Below are 25533 nucleotides of genomic sequence, written 5' to 3'. Positions count from 1 at the left end.
AATTAAAAAGATATTAAAATTATTATTAGTAACTACATCAGTTTTTTTTTCATATTTGCAAATATTATTTTCACTTGCTCTAGATCAAACTATATTTTAGCAAGAAAAAAAAAATACAGAATTTCGATCATTATTTAAGACAATAATATTCAAATACACATATCGTGATATTAAGAAATCAAAAATTAATCTAAACTGTAGTGTTAAATTTTATCTTATAAGCATAGAAAGTATGCAAAAACTAGAACTTAATCACTTTAAAAGCTTACAAATTATTTGCAACATAATATATATAATCAGTACTTATATAATTAATTCTTTTGTACAGAATAAATCTTAATACTCTAATTAAAATATATTAGATCTTAGAGCATTAATATGAATATAATAATACTTTTACTAATTGAATTACACGTATAACATGGATTTTCTTTTACATATGATCGTTCTATAAAAAAGCGGATTGCAGTATTCTATTAATTAATAATCATTAATATAAGCACCTTATATTTTTACAAATATTTAATATCATGATACTTTTGGAGTAAAATAGCATATAAAGAATAAGTGAAAAATATCAAAAATGCATAAATGTAAATCTCTATAGAATGACGTTATTCAATCAAATTCATTTATTCTTAAAATTAACTTATATATCATTAGTAGATTGACTGAACTTCATTATATATATATATATATATATTATACATTTTTGCTAAGACAGACATAGTCTAAGATAGAGGAACAGGTATAATTCATGTAAGTTAAAATTTAATTTCAGATTAATATTCGTTTAAAGATGTATTCATTTAATATTTTCCAAAATAAGAAAGTATATTAGTTTTTCATTATCATGTATTTTTTTATTTTATATATATAATACATATAAATAAATTAGATTTATGTACAATATTTATATAAATTAAAATATAATAATAATTTATCAAAATATATACCTTTATTTAATTATAAATCTTTATCAATTCTATAATATTTAATGCGCTATTAAACATTTATTTTTAAAATCAAAAATTAATAAAATGTGTTTAGATATCATGCATAAAAATACAAAATATAATATTACATGAAATAAGTTACAAAACACACATTTTTCTAATTAATTTATTTTCATTTGCTATTTGATTAATATTGATTATTATAGAAATTACATTTAAAACAAAACAAAAAAAAAACGAAATATGTATTTCTTTACAATAAATTAAGAAAAAAATTATATATAATATATTATAAACATTTTCAAATAATTTTACAACCCCATACAAACATAAAAAAACAAAAAACATTGTCGTTAAATATATAAATTATTTCACTATCTGAATTAAGTTGTATTAAGTCAGATTTTATTTATTAAATTAAATAATACTATGATTACTATAATACAAGCTTAAATAAGACGTTTGCACTTAAAATTTTTTCATATAAATCACATATTTTTATTACGAATATTTGATAATATCAATTTCGCATTTTTGTTTAGCAAAATAAATATATAAATTATAAATAAGAATACTAACTTAATTCATAAAAATATGGTACGATAATAATAATAATAATATAGAAATATTAAATTTTTCGTAAATAATGTATATTTTTTTACTTTGTTCGCCAATATACATAAGTACACTATCTAGGCTGCAAAATTAATTTTGTTTATATATTGGAAATTTTTTTTTGAAAACATTATCATTAAGCATATAATAGAAAATTATTAATTATAGAATAAATATATTTTCTTAAATTAGCGTAATTATTATATATGGGTTTGAATACCATTTCTTCTTACATCAATTGAAAACTCCAAAAATTTTATCAGTATATAAATAACAACTGAAAAACATAAAAAAAAAATAAGGCCAAATACCACTTCCTTTCCAGCATACTCGCGAAAAAATATTATATAAATATTTACTAATGAAAACAGGTTAAGCTCATTCCACAAACAACCTCTAAAATAAGTAGTGAAAATATTATCATAAAAATTATTACTCGTAGGCCATATATTGAAACCGCATTAGTATATGCTGAACATTTTAAACTTTTTTCCTGGAGAGCATCGGTAAATATATTGAGTTTATTTATAGAAATAATTTATATATATAGTCGTTATTCAATGAGAACTATCTCTGAAGATTTTACATATAAGCGATAGTTATTTCTTGAATAATTTTTCGGATTTATCTCTTGAATTATAGTTGTCTATATATTAATCCTTTCTATAATAAGATTATTTAACGTCACTATATTCATTTTATGAATCATCTTATGTATTTCCAGGTAGCTTATCTGTTACATATAAATTTATTTTTTTCTTCTTATATTTTAATAATGATATATCAGATCTAGAATTTAATGTTCCATCGGCAGAGTTCTAATCGTCTAAAGATTTATCAGAAGTGCACTAGAATTAAAAGAAAATATTTTTTTCATTTATTATGTGATGAATTTACTAACGAATAAGGAAATTTTTCTTATAACTGTATATCTGTATATATATAACTTGCATTATCCAAAATTATAGAGAAAAAAATTTGCCAGGTTATTATAACACACTCTTTAAATAAGTACATATCCAAATAATAAAGATAGATTTAAGTGTTTTAACTAAAATAAAATATTGATTTTTTTATGAAAATTGGAAATACTTAATTTTAGAATATATATATATATATATATATGTATCAAACAAACTAATTATTTGTATCCATATTGCAGATAAAGAGATATAATTATTTCCGCTGTTATTTTATTTAATATTACTTTATATTTTAAAAAAAATATTAAATATCAAAAATAAAATAAATTGCACAAAAAAAAATTTTTATATTAAAAAATTATTTACAGATATTTCCGGAAAGCTTACTTATGATTAAATTAATATCAAATAAAATAATTTTCAGCAAAATTATTTTTATTAAGAATTCTCCAATAATTTATATACATTTTATTAGCGTAACAGAATAATACTAAATTTTTAATATCAATACTTTTTAGCTAAGAATTAAAATCGCTTCTTTAAGGTATAAAGAATTTATTTTATAATAAGAATAAAAAGAAAATATATGCTGTGAGAATATATACATCAGCATACATTAGTAATATATCTGTTAATTTTTTTTTTAATCCCATTAATGAGTTTAATGAACTTTACATTTTATTCCATTAAAACCTTATTTTATAACTGAAAAAAGTAAGTTACTGCATACACATAATATTATTAACAAGACAGGGGGGGAAATAATAAAAAACGACTATTTATTTTTATAGCACAAATTGAAACCTAAGAAGTACCATATGTATAATGTATCTAAAGGACATACTTCCAAATAATATAAAAATTTCAGCCCACTATTTAATTTACATAAGAAATTCTTATCTTTTAACAACTACTATAGAATTTAACACTTTATGTAGTTGTATCACACTACTATAAATAGGATATTATAATTTTTATATATTTTAATAAATATACTTTTATATATTATTATTAAAATAAAATTTACTAATGTTAATAATTTACTAATTTATATTTTGTTTTTTTTTTTTTTGCTAAGAAAAATATAAATCTATGCGTTCTCTAAAAATGACAGTATTAAATAGAAAGAATCAAATTGTAAACGAAAAAAATAATAAATTTTTAGTAGATATAACATTTAAAAAAAGCAATTACAGCAAAAAATTAATATTCTTACGAAATAAGAAAATATAACATATAAAATAACGTATAATTGAATTTTGGAAAAGTTTTAATCCAATATTTTTATTTTTGATATTTTTATAGAGGATATAAGGGTGTTTAATTTTTACTGATTAACAAATAAATAATACCCACACTATCAATTAAATTGCAACTTCTATGTAATATAGATAAACAAATTAAATGCTTTATGAAAAACATCTTTAAACGTAGGAATATCTATTTTCAATAATGTTTGCTGAATGGTAAGGATATATATAACTATAAAAATATAATATATTAAATATGTAATTTTATTTATATAATAATAAATTTATATTATTTTGTATGAGAAAAATCACTTCATATAAATAATCATTTAAAAACTTTATAACAAATGTTTTAAATTTTAATATACTATATACACACACTGCCCTAAAAAACTTTATAAAAACAAGTTAATTGTCTTTTTATTTTATTTTGTAACATATATAGATATAAACTTATTTGAAAAGATTTATACTTCAAGAACTTTCAGTATTTATTTCTTCTGTATATGTTTTACATAACTAAGCATTAAAATTTAGCATTTATCTAAAAAATTTTTATAATACACCTTAATAATTAATATTGTATTTTATAACTAACATATTATATTATAGTTTACTCATTTTATAATCTCAATTATAATATATATGTTCTAAATGTTCATGTAACCCTATTTATAACTTTTTATATATTTATTTTTATCTAAATTATTTTTTGAATGTTGTATTTATTATAAATATCCAAATCAATTTAAATTAATTATACATATTTTCCAAAGTTTGCTAATCATCTATAAATAATTGTCCTTTCGTCTTGACATTTTCATGTACTTCCTTAGTAAATGTATACGAAATACATAAATAGTATAATTAAATATATATAATTATTATATACAAGTATATCTATTAATTTACATTCATATATTTATATTAATCACCATAAATTTTTTTGTTTGTTGCAGATATATTGTCCACTTGTAATAATTATTTAACATATATATACATTTTATTATAATAGATTATATTCCTTTTAATTGATGATGTTGCATGTATTATAATAACATTTTGCAGGACTTTTTTTTATTTCAATTTATTCTTTAAATATAAATTAATGTCCGTAATATATTATTTTCAGTGAAATTATTTTTTTAAAATTTCTTCGATAAGTAATATTTTTATGACTTTCCTTACTATAGAACTACTAAAATTTTTCTACAGTACTATTACCACAATGATTTCTATAGAATTATTTCTACATAAACATAAATATATTGAAATAAATGCTATGGTGCGCATTATTACGCCTTTTATCTTCATGTTTTTTATTGTACTAGGTAATATTACAGGTAATTAATTTTTCTAATTAATTTATTTTTTTCTATACAGTTTTTCCTGTTTTATATTATAAGTTTACACGCATATAACTATTGTAAATCTTATAACATAATTAAAACAAAAATTAAAGTATAATATTTTATTTTTTCTATGATCCAAATAAATTAACACATTACGTAAAAATATGCATACGTAATATTCCTGCGCCCATCTTTAATTATTGCATATGTATACTTAGATGCTTGCTTAACGGTGGAAACAATTATTAACATATGCATTAACATGCAGATACAGTATATGTATTCATATACTTACTTACTAATATAAGATATTTTCTATTATAAGAGGACAAACTAACAGCATGCGTTTGTACATTTATATTTGTTTTCCTTATACTTTATTATTTTCTATGTTATTATTTTAACCTTCTGAATGCTTACGATGAACATATTAATTAAACTCCATATAAGAATATTCAATATAGTTAATCAGAAGTACGTTAACAATATTAACACAATATTATAAAGACTGCTGTTGATCGAATTTTCTTTTCAACTAATTAATATTAACAGCTCTCTGTTCATATGACTTACAATTTAAATTTTTTTTTATTCCTTTTCTTTATTAACATTCGTAATGGAAATAGCTGTTACAACGAATTCCATTCATTGGAGATATGCTTCCTTGTCATTTATGTGAATCTTATAATGTGATTCATCCTTTTCTATGTAAATAAACGTAATATTATTTTTTTACATATACAACAAAGGAACATAATGTGGTAATGTAAATAATTACATGTAAATAAGTATCCAATATTCTAAAGATTGTATATTTATATACATATGTATGTTCGTTCGTTTACAACTCTTGAATGTAAACAAGATAAAACATCCAATAAAAGCTAGTCTAAAATAAAAAAAGAAGCAATTCTGTATGTACAGGCATCCTATATGGATAAATATTTAATAATAAATAATGATATATTCATATACTTATACATGTACATGAATATGTCTTCAAACTGTGTATGCTATTTTTATATATAAAATAAACTACCAAAGAAAAAAATCTTATTCTATTTATTTTTTTTAAGAGGATTATGTTCACATTAGCTTCTTTATAAATGTATACTTCTGATTGAGTTACTTAGCTTTACATATTATTGGGAGATTACATAAAAAATTTTTTGAATATATACGTATGTATCTCGTGCATAATAAAAAATTGAAGAAGTATTATCATAAAAGAAAATAGACAAACTATAATATATATATTGTATTTTATTTCGTTTATTATTTCTAATTCTATCAAGTTTACTCTGTGTAGCAGTAACTCCTTGCATCAGCCCTTTTAAATATATGAACACATAATTAAAATATTTAACTAGATATAAAAATAAATATTCATTTATGAAATATAGAAACGTACATATGCGTAAACACATAAATGGATACATAATCCTATAGAGTATATACACACATGTCTAGATATACCCATATACATATCCTCATACATACACACACTTATATGCACACGATACTGCAGCATTTGTGACGCATAAAAAATTTTTGTAAATAGTTGATTTCACTTTATATGTCCCTGAGTCCTAAAGGAGTATATAATTAAAAACATATTTTTGCAATTTTTCGTCGTCCCTAACTTCCTAAGAGAAAAATAACAACATACGCAATTATCGTTCCTCTCTTTTTTATTTTTTCTTCTTTATGTTTCATCTGTATTAACAATTTATATATATATCTATCTTCATTTTTTAGAAGTATATCTCTTTAATTGTCCATTTACAAAGGGAAACAAATTAAAAGAAGAAAAAAAAGATTTTTAAATGTTCATTATTGTTATATATTCATTATAATACATAACTATACTTTGTGTTATTTTATTTTTTTTTTTTTTTATGATTTCTGTTACATTTTTTCTGGTTTTATTTTTGCATGATCTTTCATCTATCTTTTATCTTCTTCTCCGTTCTCTCTCTTTATATATTAACAATTTTTTACGAAAAATAACACATCCGGATAGAAAGAAATGTAACCAAAAGAACAAAATTGTGTCTTCGTTAAGGTAAAATTTCAATTATTATAATACACATACTGCTAATACTCTCTATACTCTATTTTATTTTACGCTAAAACTTTTTCATGTACTAGACCGGTTAATAATACAATAAACAGTATACCAAAAAAAAAAATTTAATAACATTTGCAATTATAATTACATACAATACAATAATTATTACAACTTGTTAGCTCTCGATTAACACTTTAGTGACTTTTTCATAATGACAAAAAAGAATTCTATTTTTTTTTTTTTTTTTTTAAATTCCTATAAAAATTAGTATACTTAAAATTTAATAATTTCCACTTATCATTTGTAATATTTCAAATATAAATTAAAAAATAATAATAATAAAAATAAGTTAAAAACATAAAGCATAAATTTGAGATAATAGAGGGAAGATTCAAATTTAGTTGAAAAGGAGGAATAAAAAATATTAACAATGTTTTTGAATTTCAAATATATAATTGATATATATTAACTACATGAATTCACATATAAATATATGTAGAAGATTAAAAAAATAAAAGAGGCAGAAATATAACAGTAAATATGGAATGTAGAAACAAATACGTGAAATAATATCTGTATAATCCATTTAACTAAATATTTAAATAAATACAAAGGAGTACAAGTAAAGAGAATAAAAAAATAATGTCCATACAAAAACACGTACCATGTTTTTAATAAATTCTTATTCCGCTTTTGATTAAAGTAATAATTATAAGGTATCTTTATTTTTCTTTTTATAGGAGTTAATTTTTATCAAATATACTGTTATATATAAAAAAAATAACTAATAAGGTAAGATTATAATTGTTGTTCTAATTACCTCCTTACTTTATTATACTGACCTATATATAATTATTATGTGTAAATTATACATTATTTCAATTAACTAATAATTATTTTAATGATTATATTACAATTTTTCATGTGTATATCCTTATATTTACCATATTAAACAAAACAATACAGACGTAATAAATTATTTACTAAATACAAATTAACTATGCACATATTTCTATATCGACTATATACATATTATATTTTATTATTTATATGTTTTTTTTCCGTATATTATATTTTTCTAATAATAGAAAGAAATAAAATTTTAATTAATTTTTTTTTTTTTATGTTATAATATTTTTTAAAATATGAAATATAATATTACTTAAATTCAGAAACAATTTAAATGACTATATAATAACTAAGGATCATGTTAATATATGTTATTCAATAAAAGTTTACTAATTATTCTTACCTTATTTCCTTATTATTAAGTTATCAAAATTATTATTTTTTAAAAGTCCTATATAACTTAATAATAATGCATTCATAATAATAATAATCAAAAATAATATTTTACTACTTGCTTAATTATAAGATATAATATAATATATCAATTATAATAATTAAAATATCATGAATTTATTAACGCATCTTCAAATATAAATAGGTACAATAAAGTTGACTTTGTGTATGATCTCTTGCGTACACATTTTTCGTCTTAGATTTAATAATAATTACTAGTCAATAATTGTAAAAAATCAGATATAACTCTTTCTCTATTTCTCTTAATTAATAGTACATTTTCATTTTTAATTTATATAAATCTATTAAATAACTGAAGGTTAACTGCATTATTATAGCTGTCATTCCGTAAAATTTTCATAAAATATACGTATATTACATGTAAAATATTTTTAACAATTCTAATATACACTTCATATATTACCATAATAAATAGTTTATAAGAAAATGGAATAAATATTTCTTTACGAATGCATAATAAGTCTTATTATGATCAATATAAAAATTATTTTAGCTAAGCTTCTTATGTAACATATAGGAAATAAAAATATTGTAATAACTTTTATGTTAAGATTTTTTCTAAATTACAGAAAAATATATATACATATAATTAATGATTAAATATTTCCTAAATGAAAGGATTCCAGTTAAAATAAAATTTTTTATTTACAAAATATTATTTTTATTTATTACATGTAGAAATGTAAAAAAAAAATAATAATAAAATAATGTAGTAATATAATTATTCTACATATATATATATATATATATATATATATATATATATATATATATATATAAACAAAAAGATATTTTTTTATAACATATAGTCAAACATAATATTATCAAAAGAAAAAAAATACATTAGTTTTTTTATTAAAATTTTTAATAACAATATTTTCTGTTTCAAAATGTAAATTTGTCCATATATACTGTTTTATGTGTACACTTTCATAAGTATTCTTTTATATAAAAAATCTATTAATGTGTTATTTAATTTACTAAAAAATTATTTTTAAAGTTTATGCAACTATTATAACTAAAGCATATATTTATACTATATTATCATTTTCGTTTGAATCTATACATAAGCGAATATAACAGATGAAATTTATTAGCAAAACATTTGCATGCAAAATCATTCACATAACACTTGATCAAAACTTGTGCAAAGTAATACAGATATATTTTAAATATATCTAATTAAAATTTATTTAAGTAGAAAAGCAGTATTATCTATTTATGAATTATCTATAAAAAAATAATAATTTTTCTTTAATTTCTTTCTATTAAAAATATGGGCGTTAAAAATATAGAGAAGTAATTCTATCGCAGGTCCCATATATAGTTTATGTATCTTTTAAATAATGTTAACGCCTTATATGATACATTTGTTAACATAAGAAATAGAAAATATATAACAAACAGAATTGTACTGTTCTATATGTTTGTAGAAAATATATATTTATTATTATTGCCACATAGTATTATATATCTTTATATATATATATATATATATGTAATTTTACCATAATAAAAAATCAAAAGAAAAAACATTTTTATACATATTATATGTTAATATGGTACTACATTATTTCATTAATAGTATCTTTTAAAAATTCTTAAAATAAAAAAAATAATTAATTTAGTTATATATTTTCAATAAATATATATTTATTTAAAAATTCCGAAATTTAACTAACAACGCTATAGAGCACTATAATAATAAATTAAATAGTTTATCTCTTCATTTAATTGTATATAATTTTTATTCCTATGTTAGTAAACTATTTTAATTAAACTATATTTAAAAGGGATATTTTTTTTTTTGTGTACTTATAACATCACTTTTATGTCTTGAAAAAACGTTTTTTGAATATATTAAAAAACCATTTAAAATAAAAATGTTTTATAATATATTTCCTATAATACATAATTAAAATTATACACATTAGGTTTTTGCTTTGTTAAGAAACATATATATATAAATATATATCAAACTAAATATATCTACTTTTTATTCATTAAATATAAAAGAGAACACTTATATTTCCAGTATGAAATTGATATGGCATTAGCTTAATAAATTAAATAAATAACAATTTTAGTTTAGCATAAAATTGAAAACATAAAGTAACTAATTCTATAGAATATAAAAATTAACTCACCTTATAAAATTTTATGAGTTGTCATATTTTATATTCGTTTTAGCGCATGCATATATATTTTATGAAAATCTATTTAGATACAAAAATGTTCATACGAAATCATTATGTTTATTCAGGATTAAGTCTAATTTATAATACAAATTAAAAAATATTAAAATTCTCAAATTAATATAAATACTAAAAACATATTTTTTTACAATTATATATCAAAAAGGGTATGTAAAAGTAGTAGCGTTTATAAAATTTAAGCAATATTTTTCATTTTTCTTAGGCATAATATTAAATTTATTACTATTATTACTTCAAATTAAGAACTTAAATAAATAAAAAAAATATATCTTCTTATTCATATTACCTTTTTTTGAACTTCAATTTTTGATATTTCTTTACTTTTTTATGGTAGTAAAGAATCCCTAATATAAGGGTAATACCTAATATTATTAATGGTACAATATATACTATATAACCAAAAAAATTCTCTACATAAACGTACTCTTCAAATGGCTTAAACTTGCCTCTTTCCATTTTACCCAGATAATTTTTTACTTTTTCCGTAGACTCAAACAACCATTTTAAATTGTGATTTTTCAAAATATTATGTAAAGAATTATACCAGCCATTTCCTAAGCAAGAAACAAGTATTTGAGTCAACATCCCTTTAAGTCCATAAAAGAAATACATATCTAATATGATATATATTGATAACAACAATATTAATGCTACAGGGGCAAAAATTCGTAATCTGTATTTTTTAAATATAGTTTGTTGGTATACCTTATTACTAATTGTCCTGTTTTTTTCAAGAAAATCGAAATAATCCAGTTCTTTGAATATTTTTTTTTCAAGATTAGAATATTTTTTTGTTTCAAATATATTAGATTTATCTGTTGCAATTTGTTTATGGTCTTTTGCATATTTTGAAGAACTTCCATTTGAATATTTGTTTTTTGCTTTGGAGGATTCTTCAACAGTCTTGTGTTTTATTTCTATCTCTTCATTATATGGAAAAAATTTTAACCCTATCATACTTGAATCATTATTGTTCTTACATTTTGCAAGTAGTCTATAATTTCTTGCATTTAACTTTCTTTCAATATAGTTTTCATCATCTAATGATTTGCTAATTGAACTCTAAAAAGATAAAAAAAAAATGTTCAACATTTAAAGGAATAAATAATATAAACGTAAAAAGAAGTATTAATAAAAATAAAATAAGTAGAATACGAATAGTATATATACGTTTAAATCTTATTATCATACCATATCATTGGTGAAATTACATATACAAATTAAAAAGGTAAAAAAAGCAACATTAATAAATAAGAGTAACTTAATATTTTTTTCCATAATTTATATTTATAATATTGTAACGTACTAAGCAAAATATTAATTATAATATAATACTATTCTAAGGAAAATGGAAGCTATACTTATCCTTATAATTTTTTTTTAATATTTTCTGTATAATAATAAAAATTTTATAAATCAAATACTTCGTACAACAAATATAACGAAATATATCTTTTTTTTATATAAGTTTTATATTAATTTTATTTTAAATAGTCGAATTATCATTAAAATGAAATAATGTACATTTATTTATAATTATTCAAATGACAAAAAGTAATTATTTAATATATTATATTACCTAAGTAATTCTTTTATTATCCTTTTAAAAATAAAATAAAAAAATATATAAGTTTTCTTAATCATTGTCTATATTGAGTTTATATGGATCATGGAATATATAGAATGTAGAGAATATAGATAATATTTTGCTATGTTTATTCAGAATATAAAAACATTTTTTAATGATGTTTTTCTGTTACTAATTAACATTATATTTTTTAAAAATAAGTTACTATAGTCAAATAATATTAATTATTATAATAGTATAATAAATGCTGTAAAAAATATTTTATTAAATATTTTATGATATTTTAATTATATCACTTTTATTCTTTAATTGTATATAATATTTTTAAAAAATGGAATTTATATCATATTACCACATATATGCAACAATATATATTTTAAATATGAATAAATTATAATTTTTTATTATTGTATAACAATTTTAGAAAATCACAAATTTAAGTTCAATTTATATCACTATATAAGATTAAGGTGTTTTAAAATTTACGGACTTTATTTATTATATAATTTCTACTTACAAATGTATTTTCACGTACTAATATATTATAATATAATAAAAAATAAATATATTGTAAATGCTGTATTAAAAATATTATTACCGTAATATACTTCATTAATCCATAATCTTAATTTTGACATTGACATATATGGATATCACTTTTTTCATGAGTGTACATTATCACAGTTATTTAGAATAAACCTATAAATAAAAGTGTATAAACAACTACGAAATTATTGTAATGAAATAATAAATATTGTTATTTCTCTATTTATTGAACACTAAACCAATACACAAAATTAGTAATACCCTGCATACTGTTACTAAGATTAAAATTACACTTATACATGTTAACAACTTATTATCCGTAAAGTAAAAATATAAAACTGTATTTAAGGTTTATATGCATAAAACAAAATTGGCTTTTTTTTTAATTTATTTAAACTATTGTTGTTATAAATATGAATGAATTAGTAACTGTCAAAATAATCTATTTATATTCTTATGTATATTTAAAATAATATTAAATTTTAATTAATATATTTATTGAAAACTATAAATTACAACTAAAATACATTAATAAATACCCACAAATAATTAAAAGAAACGAAAAAAAAAAATATTTTTTCTTGAAATATTGATGAAAATTAAAATTTTATTTATATATCACATTTTTTGATATTTACAATTATGTCAAAGAAAAAATAAAAATATTTATATATGCTATGTATTAATATATAATTAAATATATTTTCTTATTTTAGCCCTATAATAATATAGAGAATGATAACAATATATAGTATATTTATTTATAAATATTCACTATAATATATATGTATTGATAATTACGCAAAATTTAATTAACACCACAATGTAGAATACTAGTACATGGATACATACGTATAAATTTACATATAACTGTAAAAATTCAGGATATATAATTTAGAAAATATTTTAATATAATCTATAAATAGAAAGGATATTATATTATTATATATTTATAATTTCACATTTATGTTATGAAAACTGAATTAAATCTTATAAATATATCTTTGCAAATAAGGTTTCTTTTTTCACATTACAAATAAATTTATTTTATAGAATAACAGTTTAATTTTAAAGAAAAAAAATATATGTATATATAAATATCACTGCAACAAAATCCATTTACTACATTTTATAAAATTCTAAACAAGATATATTTGTGGTTAATTTTAATATAATGATACATATTAATTCATATAATGAACAAATAATAATTTTATTGTAATAGAAGGTTAAAAATGGAAAGCGTCACTTTTTATTACTAATCCTTTTATCACAGTTCTATAAATATATATGAATTATAATATTCTATATTTGCCTTAAAAAACAAATATATATTTTCCATAGAAATATATTTAACTACATAAATATAAGCATTAGGTTATATATATTTAATTCAACTTTTATAATAATTTAGTATACACATTTATAAACATAAGACCATTAAAATCCACAAAGAAAAGAAAAAAATAATTTTTTATTGTTATTAATTGAAAAACTAGATATGCTAACGTACATTCGTAATATTATGACAATTCCATTTATGTTTATTAATAATATACCACTAAGAATCTTACATATATGACTTCATATTGAAGACTTCTTGATAGAATAATATATATTCCATATTATTCATTTTACTCAGTCATCAACTTAATTTTTTTATATTTTTCATTATTTATTAAGATCTTTGTAATTCCTACTACTATTATAATAGCTAATATAAAAAGAAGTATAGAAAATAATAATGGATAAGTATAGGATGGCACTGGAATTTCCTGTGTTAAATCAAAAGCGCTTTTTATTGATTCCATGATCATTTTCGCGACAGTTTCCAAGTAACCTAATCCTTGTAATATGGGGTATCCTATTCCCAACACGAAAAAAATAAAAAATATGAAAACTGCAAATCCATAATTTCTAAATTTTATTTTTTTTAAACCTATATCACCAATTCTCCTGTTTTTTTCAAGAAAATAATCATAATCTTTTTTTTTTATCCACTTTTTTTCAAAATGGAAATGTTTTCCATCAAACATTCCTTTATTATAATTTATTACTTCTGTATAGTATTGCGCCTTATTCAGTGAACTTCTATTTGATTTTTTGTGTTTCAGTGTGTCTCCTTCTTTATTAAATATATCTCTTTGAGAATAACCTCTATTATTAGGTATATCATCTTTTAAACTTGCTCTATTTTAATCCTTGCTCTTCTTATATTTTGCTAGTAATCTGTAATTCTTTATGTCTAATTTCTGACCAAGGTTATAGTGCACATCCAATATTTTGTTAAACGAAATCTAAAAAAGAAAAGAAAGGATTTTTTTAATTAAAAAAAAATATATTTTTAAAAGTTCATATTAAAAAAAAAGAACAAAATATATAAAAAATACATATAAATTAAAATAATATTCTAATACTATATCATTTTCGAAATTTAGAATCCAAATTGAAATTATAAAAAAAAAAATTTCATTAAATAAGAATAACTTCATTGGCTTTTCCATTATATATACTTTTATTATACAGATATAATTAGTAAAGAAAAAAATTTAAATTATATAACATATTTCTACTAATAAATGAATCTTTATTTATTCAAAAATTTTTTTTTTATTATTCCTTTGTAAGTACGTAATAAAATGTATATAGTTATTATTGTTTTTACAATATATACAAAGAAACATAACTTTAAAAATATATTATATTATGTGTATCTTAATATTATTATAAAAAAAAAATTAATTTTTATTTGAATAAAATAATTCGAATGCATTTATAAATATTCTAAATAAATTATTTAATTATTTGATTAAGTGCAATTATTATGTAGTATTTTTTTGAATACGTTTCATAATAATCAAAGTAAGAATATCAGGTTTCCTATTATTTTGAGTTATTGAGTATATATAGAATATTGAACGTAGAGAATATAGATCATTCATTGTTCTATAAGTTAATACAACAAGTATAAATCATAAAGATATGACTCCACTATTAATTCTAATTTAATAAATATTATACTTTGAAAAAGGTAGTAACATACAATAAAATGTAAATTATTATAATAATATAATAATATAATAATAAAAAATGAAAAAAAATAACATCTATGTAATAAAAATTATGATAAATACTTTAGTTTCTTCATAAGTGTATAAAGTCTTTTATAGCTCATATTGTATTTAAATAATCTAATTTATATGCTACTATCTAATATATGAAAAAATATATATTTCAAAACAAAAGGAGGACTGAATTTTTATTTTTGTATAATAATTTTTGAAAATTATAATATTAATTATATTTAATTTATGTTATTAAACCTTAATGAAACGTTTTTCCTTTAATCATCGTATATATTTTTTAATTAAATAAATATAAAAGGGTAAATTTTTAAAAGAATAAGGAAACTAATTAAAAATAAAATTAATATAGAAATATTGCATATTAATTTAAGAACATATCAAATGAGAAAAATTTACAATTAAATTGCAGGACATAATGAGTACATAACAAAAAAGAATGAATAACAATATAGTCTACTATAATATAAGATTTAGTAATTGTTCTATTTATAATTTTATAACGAATATATATATATATATATATATTTTTTTTTAAATACATAGTTCCAGTAACACATTTTACAGATACATCATCATAAATCTACATATATATATAAATAAAGAATATTTTATTAAAAATACTTTTTCACTAGTGAACATTCTATGCCAATATAATCTCTTTAATTACGTATTGTAACCATATGAATTATAATTATAAGAATATTATATATATTATATATTATCGTAACCATCCCAAATTTAGATTTATATCATTTTTTCCATCAAAAATTTCACGATACAATGCGAATAGTTAAAAATATGAAAAAAATAGGTAACCCTAAAATAATTTATATATGTTACCGAAAAAACAAATTAAAAAATACAGAAATTAACATTATTATATATTTATTGCTTTTTCTCATACTAACTTCGTTATAACAATCATGAATATTCTTATTTAGGTTATCGTAGTATTTTAAACAATATGAACATATAACATTCTTAATAATGGTTAATGTTTCCATTTATAATTCTCTTTAATCTACTTAAAATTTTTATAATATCCTATATATAAAAATTGTAAAATAAATTATTAAAAATAAGTGCACTGTATAAAAAATTCTTCTGGATACTTAAGTTTAATTCTCTTCAATGTTAGTAACACAAGTTATTCCATAACATTTTTTAATATATTTAAAAAAAAAAAATTTATATTTATCTAAATTATTTATATCTTATAAATTAAGAAGTCATAAGCAAATACATTAATTTACATTGAAATATTTAATTTTTCCTTTATTGAGCATGTATACTTACATTGATTATCTTTATATATATATCAATAAATTTTATATACTTTTCAAGTTATATCATTTTTATATTTATTTTATAATATTAATAATAATTAATACGAACGCAAATAACATGATAAATAAAAAGTAATATTAAATTTCAATTCACAAAATATGATTTCCATAGTTATACTAGTTACACGTTCCAATATCCCCCCCAAGTGGTATATTCATTTAAGTATCCAATTTTTATCGAATGTACTGTATTATTTATATGGTTTAATATATAATTTACTTAAAGAGATTATTATTTCTACATTAATACTAATATAAAATTGTTGAAAATTTTCGCTTTTTTATTTATCTAATACAAATTATTTGTTTCACTATCTCTAAAATCTTTCCATATTTGATATATAATTGTATCCGTCCCACTTATGCTAAAAAATATAATTGACTATGTAATAGTCATTTAAATAAATATGTTATACTTAATGTAATAAATTTTGTACACATTTGGAAAACTTTAATAATAAATATCAACTTCGTAAATATCATATGTTGTAGCACATAAGAATACAGCTCTTAAACTATATTAATGAAATACATTAAGGTATTGTATCTCTAAGTTATACAATTCCAGTAAAATTATTATTTGTAAGTTTACTAGCATAAGAAAAAACAGCAACTGAATTTATGGTGTATGAAATTACATTTTTATTTTCATTAATTACATTAATATTCAGGTATTATTTTTAATGTTTCCCTTTTTCTAGTACTAAAAATTAATTTATTCAAAAATCTGCATGTTCTACACGATATGTCTAATATATTAGTACAAGAAATTCCTGTTAAAATGATGTTGTACATACAAAAATGCAATTAATTAATACTAGATTACATGACTTGTACTTTGATTTGAGCTTTAGAGCTTTAGAGCTTTAATAAAAAAATATAAAAATATCTATATGAAAGAAATACCCAAATATAGATAAATTTTTCTAAAAACAATAATTCATTTTCGGTTAACAGAAAGTAATACATAACATCTATTCTGCAAAACTATAGTCTGCATGTTTTCAGTATATACATCTTGGTGCATATAAAATAAAAACCCCAAATAATTTAATAGAAATATATATTAAAAAAAATTAAAAAAAAAAATGAATACAACAATTTTTTTTTTAATAACTGCACTACAAATGTAATAAAATATGAGTATTATTTTAATATAACTATAAACTTTTCTTATATTAAGGTCCATGTAAAAGATTTAACAACGTAAAAAAAAGAAAATATTTGAAATTAAAGACAAATATTTTACTCAAATTTGTGGGTAATACAGACATAAAATATAAACGATAATTAGTTTTAACTGAATAACCAATATCCAGTAATTCTTTAACGTTAAATTTCTTAGTATATATAATATTTCTTATATGAATAGAAATATAGCAAAAAGTACAAATTAATACTTTAATAAACGTAATATTCTTAGTAGATGTAGTAAATAAGAAAAAGTATAATTAAAATCAAATAATAATTCTCAATATTAACAACATGTCTTCTGTTAATTTACTATTTTTACATAAATAATAATTTTTACACTAAGATAATTAAATTACTAGATATGCTATATATTAGAGACCTCAAAATTTGAAAGATGCATACCAGAACAATAGAATTTTATGAAGAATAAATTAAACATAAAACAATCTTATTTAGATCAATAAAATGATATGACACTAATTAAATTATTAAACTAATATCACATATTTTATATTACATTATTCTTCATAAATTTATCTTATTTCTTTTTCGTTAAAATAATAATATAATAAGTTTCCTATATAATATGATAAGACTACATAGTTATATGCATAAATAAAAATATATTAGTAAAATTAAGTCCTAATTAACATAAAAATAAATTTTTTTATTTTATTTTTTAGGTGTATTATTATTTAAGACTTTTTACACTATAAAAATATCTTAAGAATTATTAACTCTACATTGAATAACATGAACTATAAATTTAAATAAAAAAGTATCATTTTATAATAATACATACTAAAACTTTTTCATTATATTTTTGTATATATTAAATAAAAAAAAACTATAAATTATTATTTAAATATGTGCATTTGTCTATGTACATCTACTTTTACATATTTTTCCACTCATAAGCTATTATACTTTTTATGCATTTAGCATTTCTACTAGCTTATATTATGTTAATATTTTACATAAAGATATAAATGTTATTATATTAAATATTATCTCTTAAATAAAAATTCAAGTAGTATATTCATAATATTATGAAGAAAACTTCATTAATTCATATGAATTGCTATCAATTTTGTAATATTTAAAAAATAAAAATAATTCATAAATTGCAGTATTATGAAAAAATTCTGATAATATATTAAAAAAAATAATAAAAATACATTAACAAAGAAGCAAAATATATTTTAATATATTTATAAAATAAAAAAATATATATACATTCTTAATATAAACATTTTAAAACTAAATGTATGCAGTTTTTATTGAAATAATTTCAAATATTTCAGAAAAACATATTTTTTTTATTTATTGATACATATTAATCCATAATAATATGTTCATTATATAAATTACATTCTCATATATTTATATAACACATTCATATACAGAAACATAAATAAAATATATTCTAAAATATGATAAATTATTTTCTGTGTATGATCCTCTGTATATTGTTATTAAGTAATATATATATAAAAAAAAAATTAGATAAAATCTAAGATATCAAAATAAAAAGAACAGAACAGCGAACAAATAAATATTATATAAATAAATTATAGCATAAAAATAAATTAGAATATAACTCATTATTATAAATTATTTATTAAAAATAACAATAATTACGTAATATTTTATATGAAGTATTTAATTACAAACATTTATTACTAATATATTTGTTTTTTTCAATTTTATGACCATTCTCTATCTTATATACACTTGTTTCAAATAAAACATTAAAATAAGGAATAATATATATATATTATAATATAACTTATGTCATTGGTAGCATGTTTAAATTGATTTTTAATGTTATTTTGTCAGCCTCTTAAAAAGTATTATAAATAATATATGGCCTTTTTTATTTTGTTTACTAAATAAATATTTATTATAATAAATGAGTTATTACCTTATAGATAAATGTATAAACAATCAAAAATATATATAATATATTTTTAATCTTTTTATTCGTATATATCTATCTAATATTACAGAAAAATAATTACAAATATTCAATAAATTTTGTTTCGTCTAATTTAACAAACTATTCCTTTACTTCCAATTATTATGTTCTTATTCTTTATTTCAATGGTATAATTTTTTTTACATTTCTTTCAACTATATTGTATAAATAAGTTTGTTATAATTATTTCTTAATAAATTTTTCATATTTTATATAACTAACCAAACATATTTTTATTAATTAATACTTCTAAATATAGATTTAAATAATTAAATGTTTATCAAATAAAATGATTCACATATATAAGTGTTAGTATATACATACAAATGAAAATATATGTATAATAAATTATACTATATTAAATGTATTCAATGGAATAATATATACTATAAATAAGGAAATTTTAGGTAATAGACATATATAATATTTAGTGTAACAAGTATATTGCAATGATAAGAATATTTGAAAGGTACAACAACAATTCAGCGTAATTTATATATTATTAATTCTCATTCTAATATACAATTCAGTAAATATAAAAACTTTTTAACAGAATAATAACAGTATAATAATCTATAACAATAATACATAGGAACAATAACAAAATATAATAAATAAAAACATACTGTGGGTAGTAATAACGATTTGGTTTACAGATAATTTATTCAAGGAAAAACGTAAAAATAAAAAGAATTTTTTTATTTAAAATAGGTAAAATAATATCTACATATACATGTTTTAGTATTAAGAAAAAAGAGGAAACAGAAATTTGCAGATTAATGACATTTTTAATGAATAATATTTATATTACAAGTTAGTGTAATTTATATGTATTGTTTTATTGTTAATATTTTGACTTTTTCTTTATAAAGAGAATATTATTTTTACATAATAATATATATGTAACTTTGAATTAAAATTAAAATATTGTTAGGCTATATCAGTAGTTGTAACATATTTCCTTAAAGTAAAAGAAGTTACGAAAGTACAATATAATTAGAAATATATTCGATTAAATTATTGTTTATATACATATTCTTATATTAATGATAATTTTATAATTTCCTTTTTTCAATATATATTAATTTACAATTACCCTACTGGTAAACAAAAATAACTAAATTTGTACTTTTATTTCTGATTGTTATATATAACGAATTAGAGTATTAATGTAGAACCATCATGGATAATTGTTTTTCAAAGGTAAGACTTAATAATTTTTAACATGATTATATTTATGCATAATTTATTTATGATAAGAATGTTTTAATAAAACTAACTTACAAAATAAAGCTTAAATAAATAGTACTAATTTTTTGGAATACAGTATTATAGTTCCTATGGTAGTCTATTTTACACAGTTATAAGACTATCAGCGTTTAAAAAGATTGAAAAAGAAATAAAACAAAAAATCTTTTCCTTGAATAATGAAAATGATAAAGATGAATTTAGGAAGGGATGCCTAAATTTGGCTGATTATCTTATTGCGAACAATAATCCACCAAAACATTATGAAGATTATAAAATAACGTGGAAAGGAGCACTAAACAATAAATTAAATGGTTATTACAAACAATTACGTAAACATGGAGGATGCCCTTTGATTTTAGACGACATAGATAAAAAAATTTTAGAATTAAAATATGAAGAAATAAATTTCTGCGATAAGAAAAAGATAGATTTTAATGAAATAAAACAGTTAAAAAGAGACCCCAAAAATTATGATACATATATAAGTAAGTGTAACGCATATAATAAGTGGATTGAAGAAAAGAAGAATTATTTTAAGGAAAAGGAAACTCTTTTTGGAAAATGCTATAAAACAAAAGACCAAAAAAAAAAAAAAATAGAAAGTTCAGAAACGATATGCGACTTAATGAAACCTGAAACTTTCCAAGAATTATCTGAATGCCCATCATTACATGAATTATCAGCCAGTAAAACTGCATCTGAAAAAGAAAATATAGATCCACAAACAAAAGCTGATGAAATAACTATGGATTCAAATACATCCCAAGATCCACAGGATCAATTGGAGATATCTCAATCTTTCGAAACAACTGAAAATGTACATGTATCTAAAGATGAACAGGAGACTCAACAAGAATTACAATCCCCACCTTCGCCAGATGTTCACGTAAAAGTTCAAATTCCAGCATCTGAATCTTCATCTATAGAAAGTGAAGCTACATCTACAAATGGTATACAAGTTAATGCACCACAATATTTTATAGATCACGATGTTTCAGTTCCATAAAGACCAACAATATATATACTATATTATCATACTTCTCACACCTCAGGAGCAAGCAATGATATTGAAATTTTGAGGTTACCTGGACAGCCAATACTTGATTCTCCCCCTCCTGCTTTACCTATGTTGCAAAAAATACTAGGTAGCATTAACCATACTTATTATACAATTTTTTAAATAACTACGATAAATAATATATATTTTTAAATTAATATTGTAGATCCAGAAGAAAATACCCATAACAAATACATATCAATTATATTAACAAGCTTTCTAGTTATAATAGTATTCACTATTTTTATTAAAGTATAATAAAACTAAAGTATTCATATATATTATAAAAATTTGTATACTGTAATAATTTAATTTATGTATATGTTTTTCTTTTACTGTAGTATACTTTAATAGGAGGGTTTAAAAAAAAAAAAAGGATAAAAAGAAAACAAGCGAAATTCCTAAGAATACTACTACCTTCATTTTCTAACGAAAAAAAAAAATTCTTAGCACAACATTATACAGAACAATCGATATACGATGACGAAGAAATCATAAAAAAATTAAAAATACATGAACATGACATGATAAAATACGTAAATACGCCTAAGCAAAAAAAAGACAGATTCAAAACGATTATAGAAGTTCATATGGAAGTGCTCAAAGAATTAAGAAATGAAGAATGGGAATATAAAAAAAGAGAATTTTTAGAAATATGTATAGAACTGCTCGCAAAAAAGGAACATAGAACATATGTTGGTTTGAATAATGAAGAACCTATGATGGAAAATACTAAAATTATTAATGACTTTGAAAAACAACAAATTTTATGGAATAAATGGGTAAAAGAACATAAAAATATTTCTGAAAAATTGAAAAAAACAGATTGGTTTAATTATTTGAAAAATGAATGGAAAAAAGAAAAAGATTCCATAAAAAAATATAAGGAATTTAAAATGAATATTTCAAATGAAATTCAAAAAGGTTCTTTTTCAGAAAAAGAAAAAGATTTATGGAAAGATTGGATATTAAAAAAGCGTATACACATAGAACAATACTTAGAACAAGAATGGTTTGAGGGATTAACACAAGAATTACTCAATATGTTAGATGAGTGTGTAAATGAAGACACTAAATATAATATATCAATACTCAATATGGAAGAACTACATAAAAAAGAAAATTATGAAGAATTATATAATTATATAAAAAAAAAATTACTAGAAAAATTGTGCATACTAGTATTCGCAATGGTATTGGAAGAATGCAAAAAAGAAGATTTTATAGAAAATGAAGAATCACATTTGGATAGTTCTATAAATGATTGGAAAACGGAAGTAAATTTAGAGCGAAAATCAGATATTATAAAAAAAATAAATGATATTAATGATGATTTTTTAGAAAATAAAGAAAATAGAAAAATTTATACTTATATGGGGAACAAATGTTTTAGGAAGCAAATAGAAGACTGGATAAGAGAACATAATACACCCTCAAATTCGATATATAATGAGAGCAGCGTAGAATAATACTACTGAAATATAGAAAAATATATTTTATAAATTCATAATATACATCGAAAATATGTTAGGAGGATATATATGTATAATCAGATTACACATCTGAAATACATTTCATAAATTTTGCAAAATCTTAAGGAGTCAATGAAAAAAAGTTCGTAAAATAATGGATACCAAAATGGATAAAAACATATATAAAATATAAACCTTTTAATATAGTTATTTTAAATATATTCAGAATATACATAATAATATATATTTATGTAATAATAACTAGTACAAAATTATATTAATAATTAATCCAATAAAAGCAGCAAATAGTTAATAAATGAATAAATATATATATGTATATATTAATATTAATATTTTCGGAAAGTATTAAAGCACTAGTAGAAAATTAGGATTTTTAAAAATAAAAAAAAGCAAAAAAAATAATATTGCAATATTGTTTTTGAATTAATATGGCATTATTATATTAGTATATATATTTATATTTTATTCAATTACTCTTTAATATACAGTTTTTTCCACATTTCCATAGATGCTTATTTGAATCCTTTGAACATTCCCTTTATACGACCGTTTCATATTTAAACTAATATAAAAAACTTATTAAAAAAAAAAATACTTTAAAACGTAAGAAAACATAATGAAATTACACACATAATTTATATAACTATATATAATATAAAAAAATATATACTATATAATGAATTAAATATTTCTTATTCTATTTTAAGTTAATGGGTACTCGCAGATAAAAGGTGTTCCTTTTTTATAAATATATAACCTTTCATTATTTATATATATCACTGTTTTTCTCTTGAATAATTTATTTATCCTTATAATTAAAAAATCGCATTTAAAAATTCTATCTCTTAATAAATAATTTATTTTTTTACATAAAATATATCGTATCATATGTGCAACCTGTTTACTTATATATTGAGAATATTAAAGTATTTTTTTTTTTTTTTTCTTTTGATGTATATAAATTTTTTAAATATATATTTAATTAAAAAATGAAATTATCACAATAGTTAAAATGAAATGATAGTTAAAATATTATGAGTATATAATGTTTTAACTTAACATCCATTTTATATTTTTCAAAAAGATATGAACATATAAATATAAAACTAGTTTTTTGGTTTTTTCCATTTTTTTTTATTTCATTATTATAATTTAGTAATACTTTTATGAAATAAGGAAAATAAAAGTCAAACATTAATAGGCGTATAAAATGAATGGAATAAAATTGATATGTTTCCACGTTTTTTTAAAACCAATGTGAAATGAAGGAAAATATACATATTTTACA

The 25533-nt window shown here is 19.2% G+C and overlaps 2 protein-coding genes and 1 pseudogene across 3 annotated transcripts; 1 reads left to right on the top strand and 2 right to left on the bottom strand.

Annotated features, from left to right (window-relative positions):
* Positions 1 to 10988: 10988 nt before the first annotated feature.
* PmUG01_00049400 (fam-l protein) lies at positions 10989 to 11984 on the bottom strand (the record flags this gene model as incomplete). The annotated part of the gene is made up of 2 exons (XM_029003988.1): positions 10989 to 11768; positions 11898 to 11984. The coding sequence occupies 2 exons, from the start codon at positions 11982 to 11984 to the stop codon at positions 10989 to 10991; spliced, it is 867 nt and encodes a 288-aa protein (XP_028859027.1).
* A 2493-nt stretch (positions 11985 to 14477) lies between these two features.
* Positions 14478 to 15344, bottom strand: PmUG01_00049300 (annotated as a pseudogene). Its single transcript has 2 exons — positions 15231 to 15344; positions 14478 to 15137 (listed from the first exon to the last, which is right to left on the bottom strand). Coding segments are annotated over exons 1-2 (774 nt in total).
* A 6282-nt stretch (positions 15345 to 21626) lies between these two features.
* On the top strand, positions 21627 to 24221 carry PmUG01_00049200 (STP1 protein; the record flags this gene model as incomplete). Its single annotated transcript, XM_029003977.1, has 3 exons — positions 21627 to 21647; positions 21772 to 22686; positions 23094 to 24221. 3 exons carry the CDS (start codon positions 21627 to 21629, stop codon positions 24219 to 24221), a joined length of 2064 nt encoding a protein of 687 aa, XP_028859026.1.
* Positions 24222 to 25533: the final 1312 nt, after the last annotated feature.

Source organism: Plasmodium malariae (genome assembly GCF_900090045.1).
Source record: "Plasmodium malariae genome assembly, contig: PmUG01_00_26, whole genome shotgun sequence".
NCBI classification, from domain to species: Eukaryota; Apicomplexa; class Aconoidasida; order Haemosporida; family Plasmodiidae; genus Plasmodium; species Plasmodium malariae.
The sequence above is the reverse complement of the archived record's forward strand: the minus strand, read 5'-3'. Positions and strand labels throughout refer to the sequence as shown.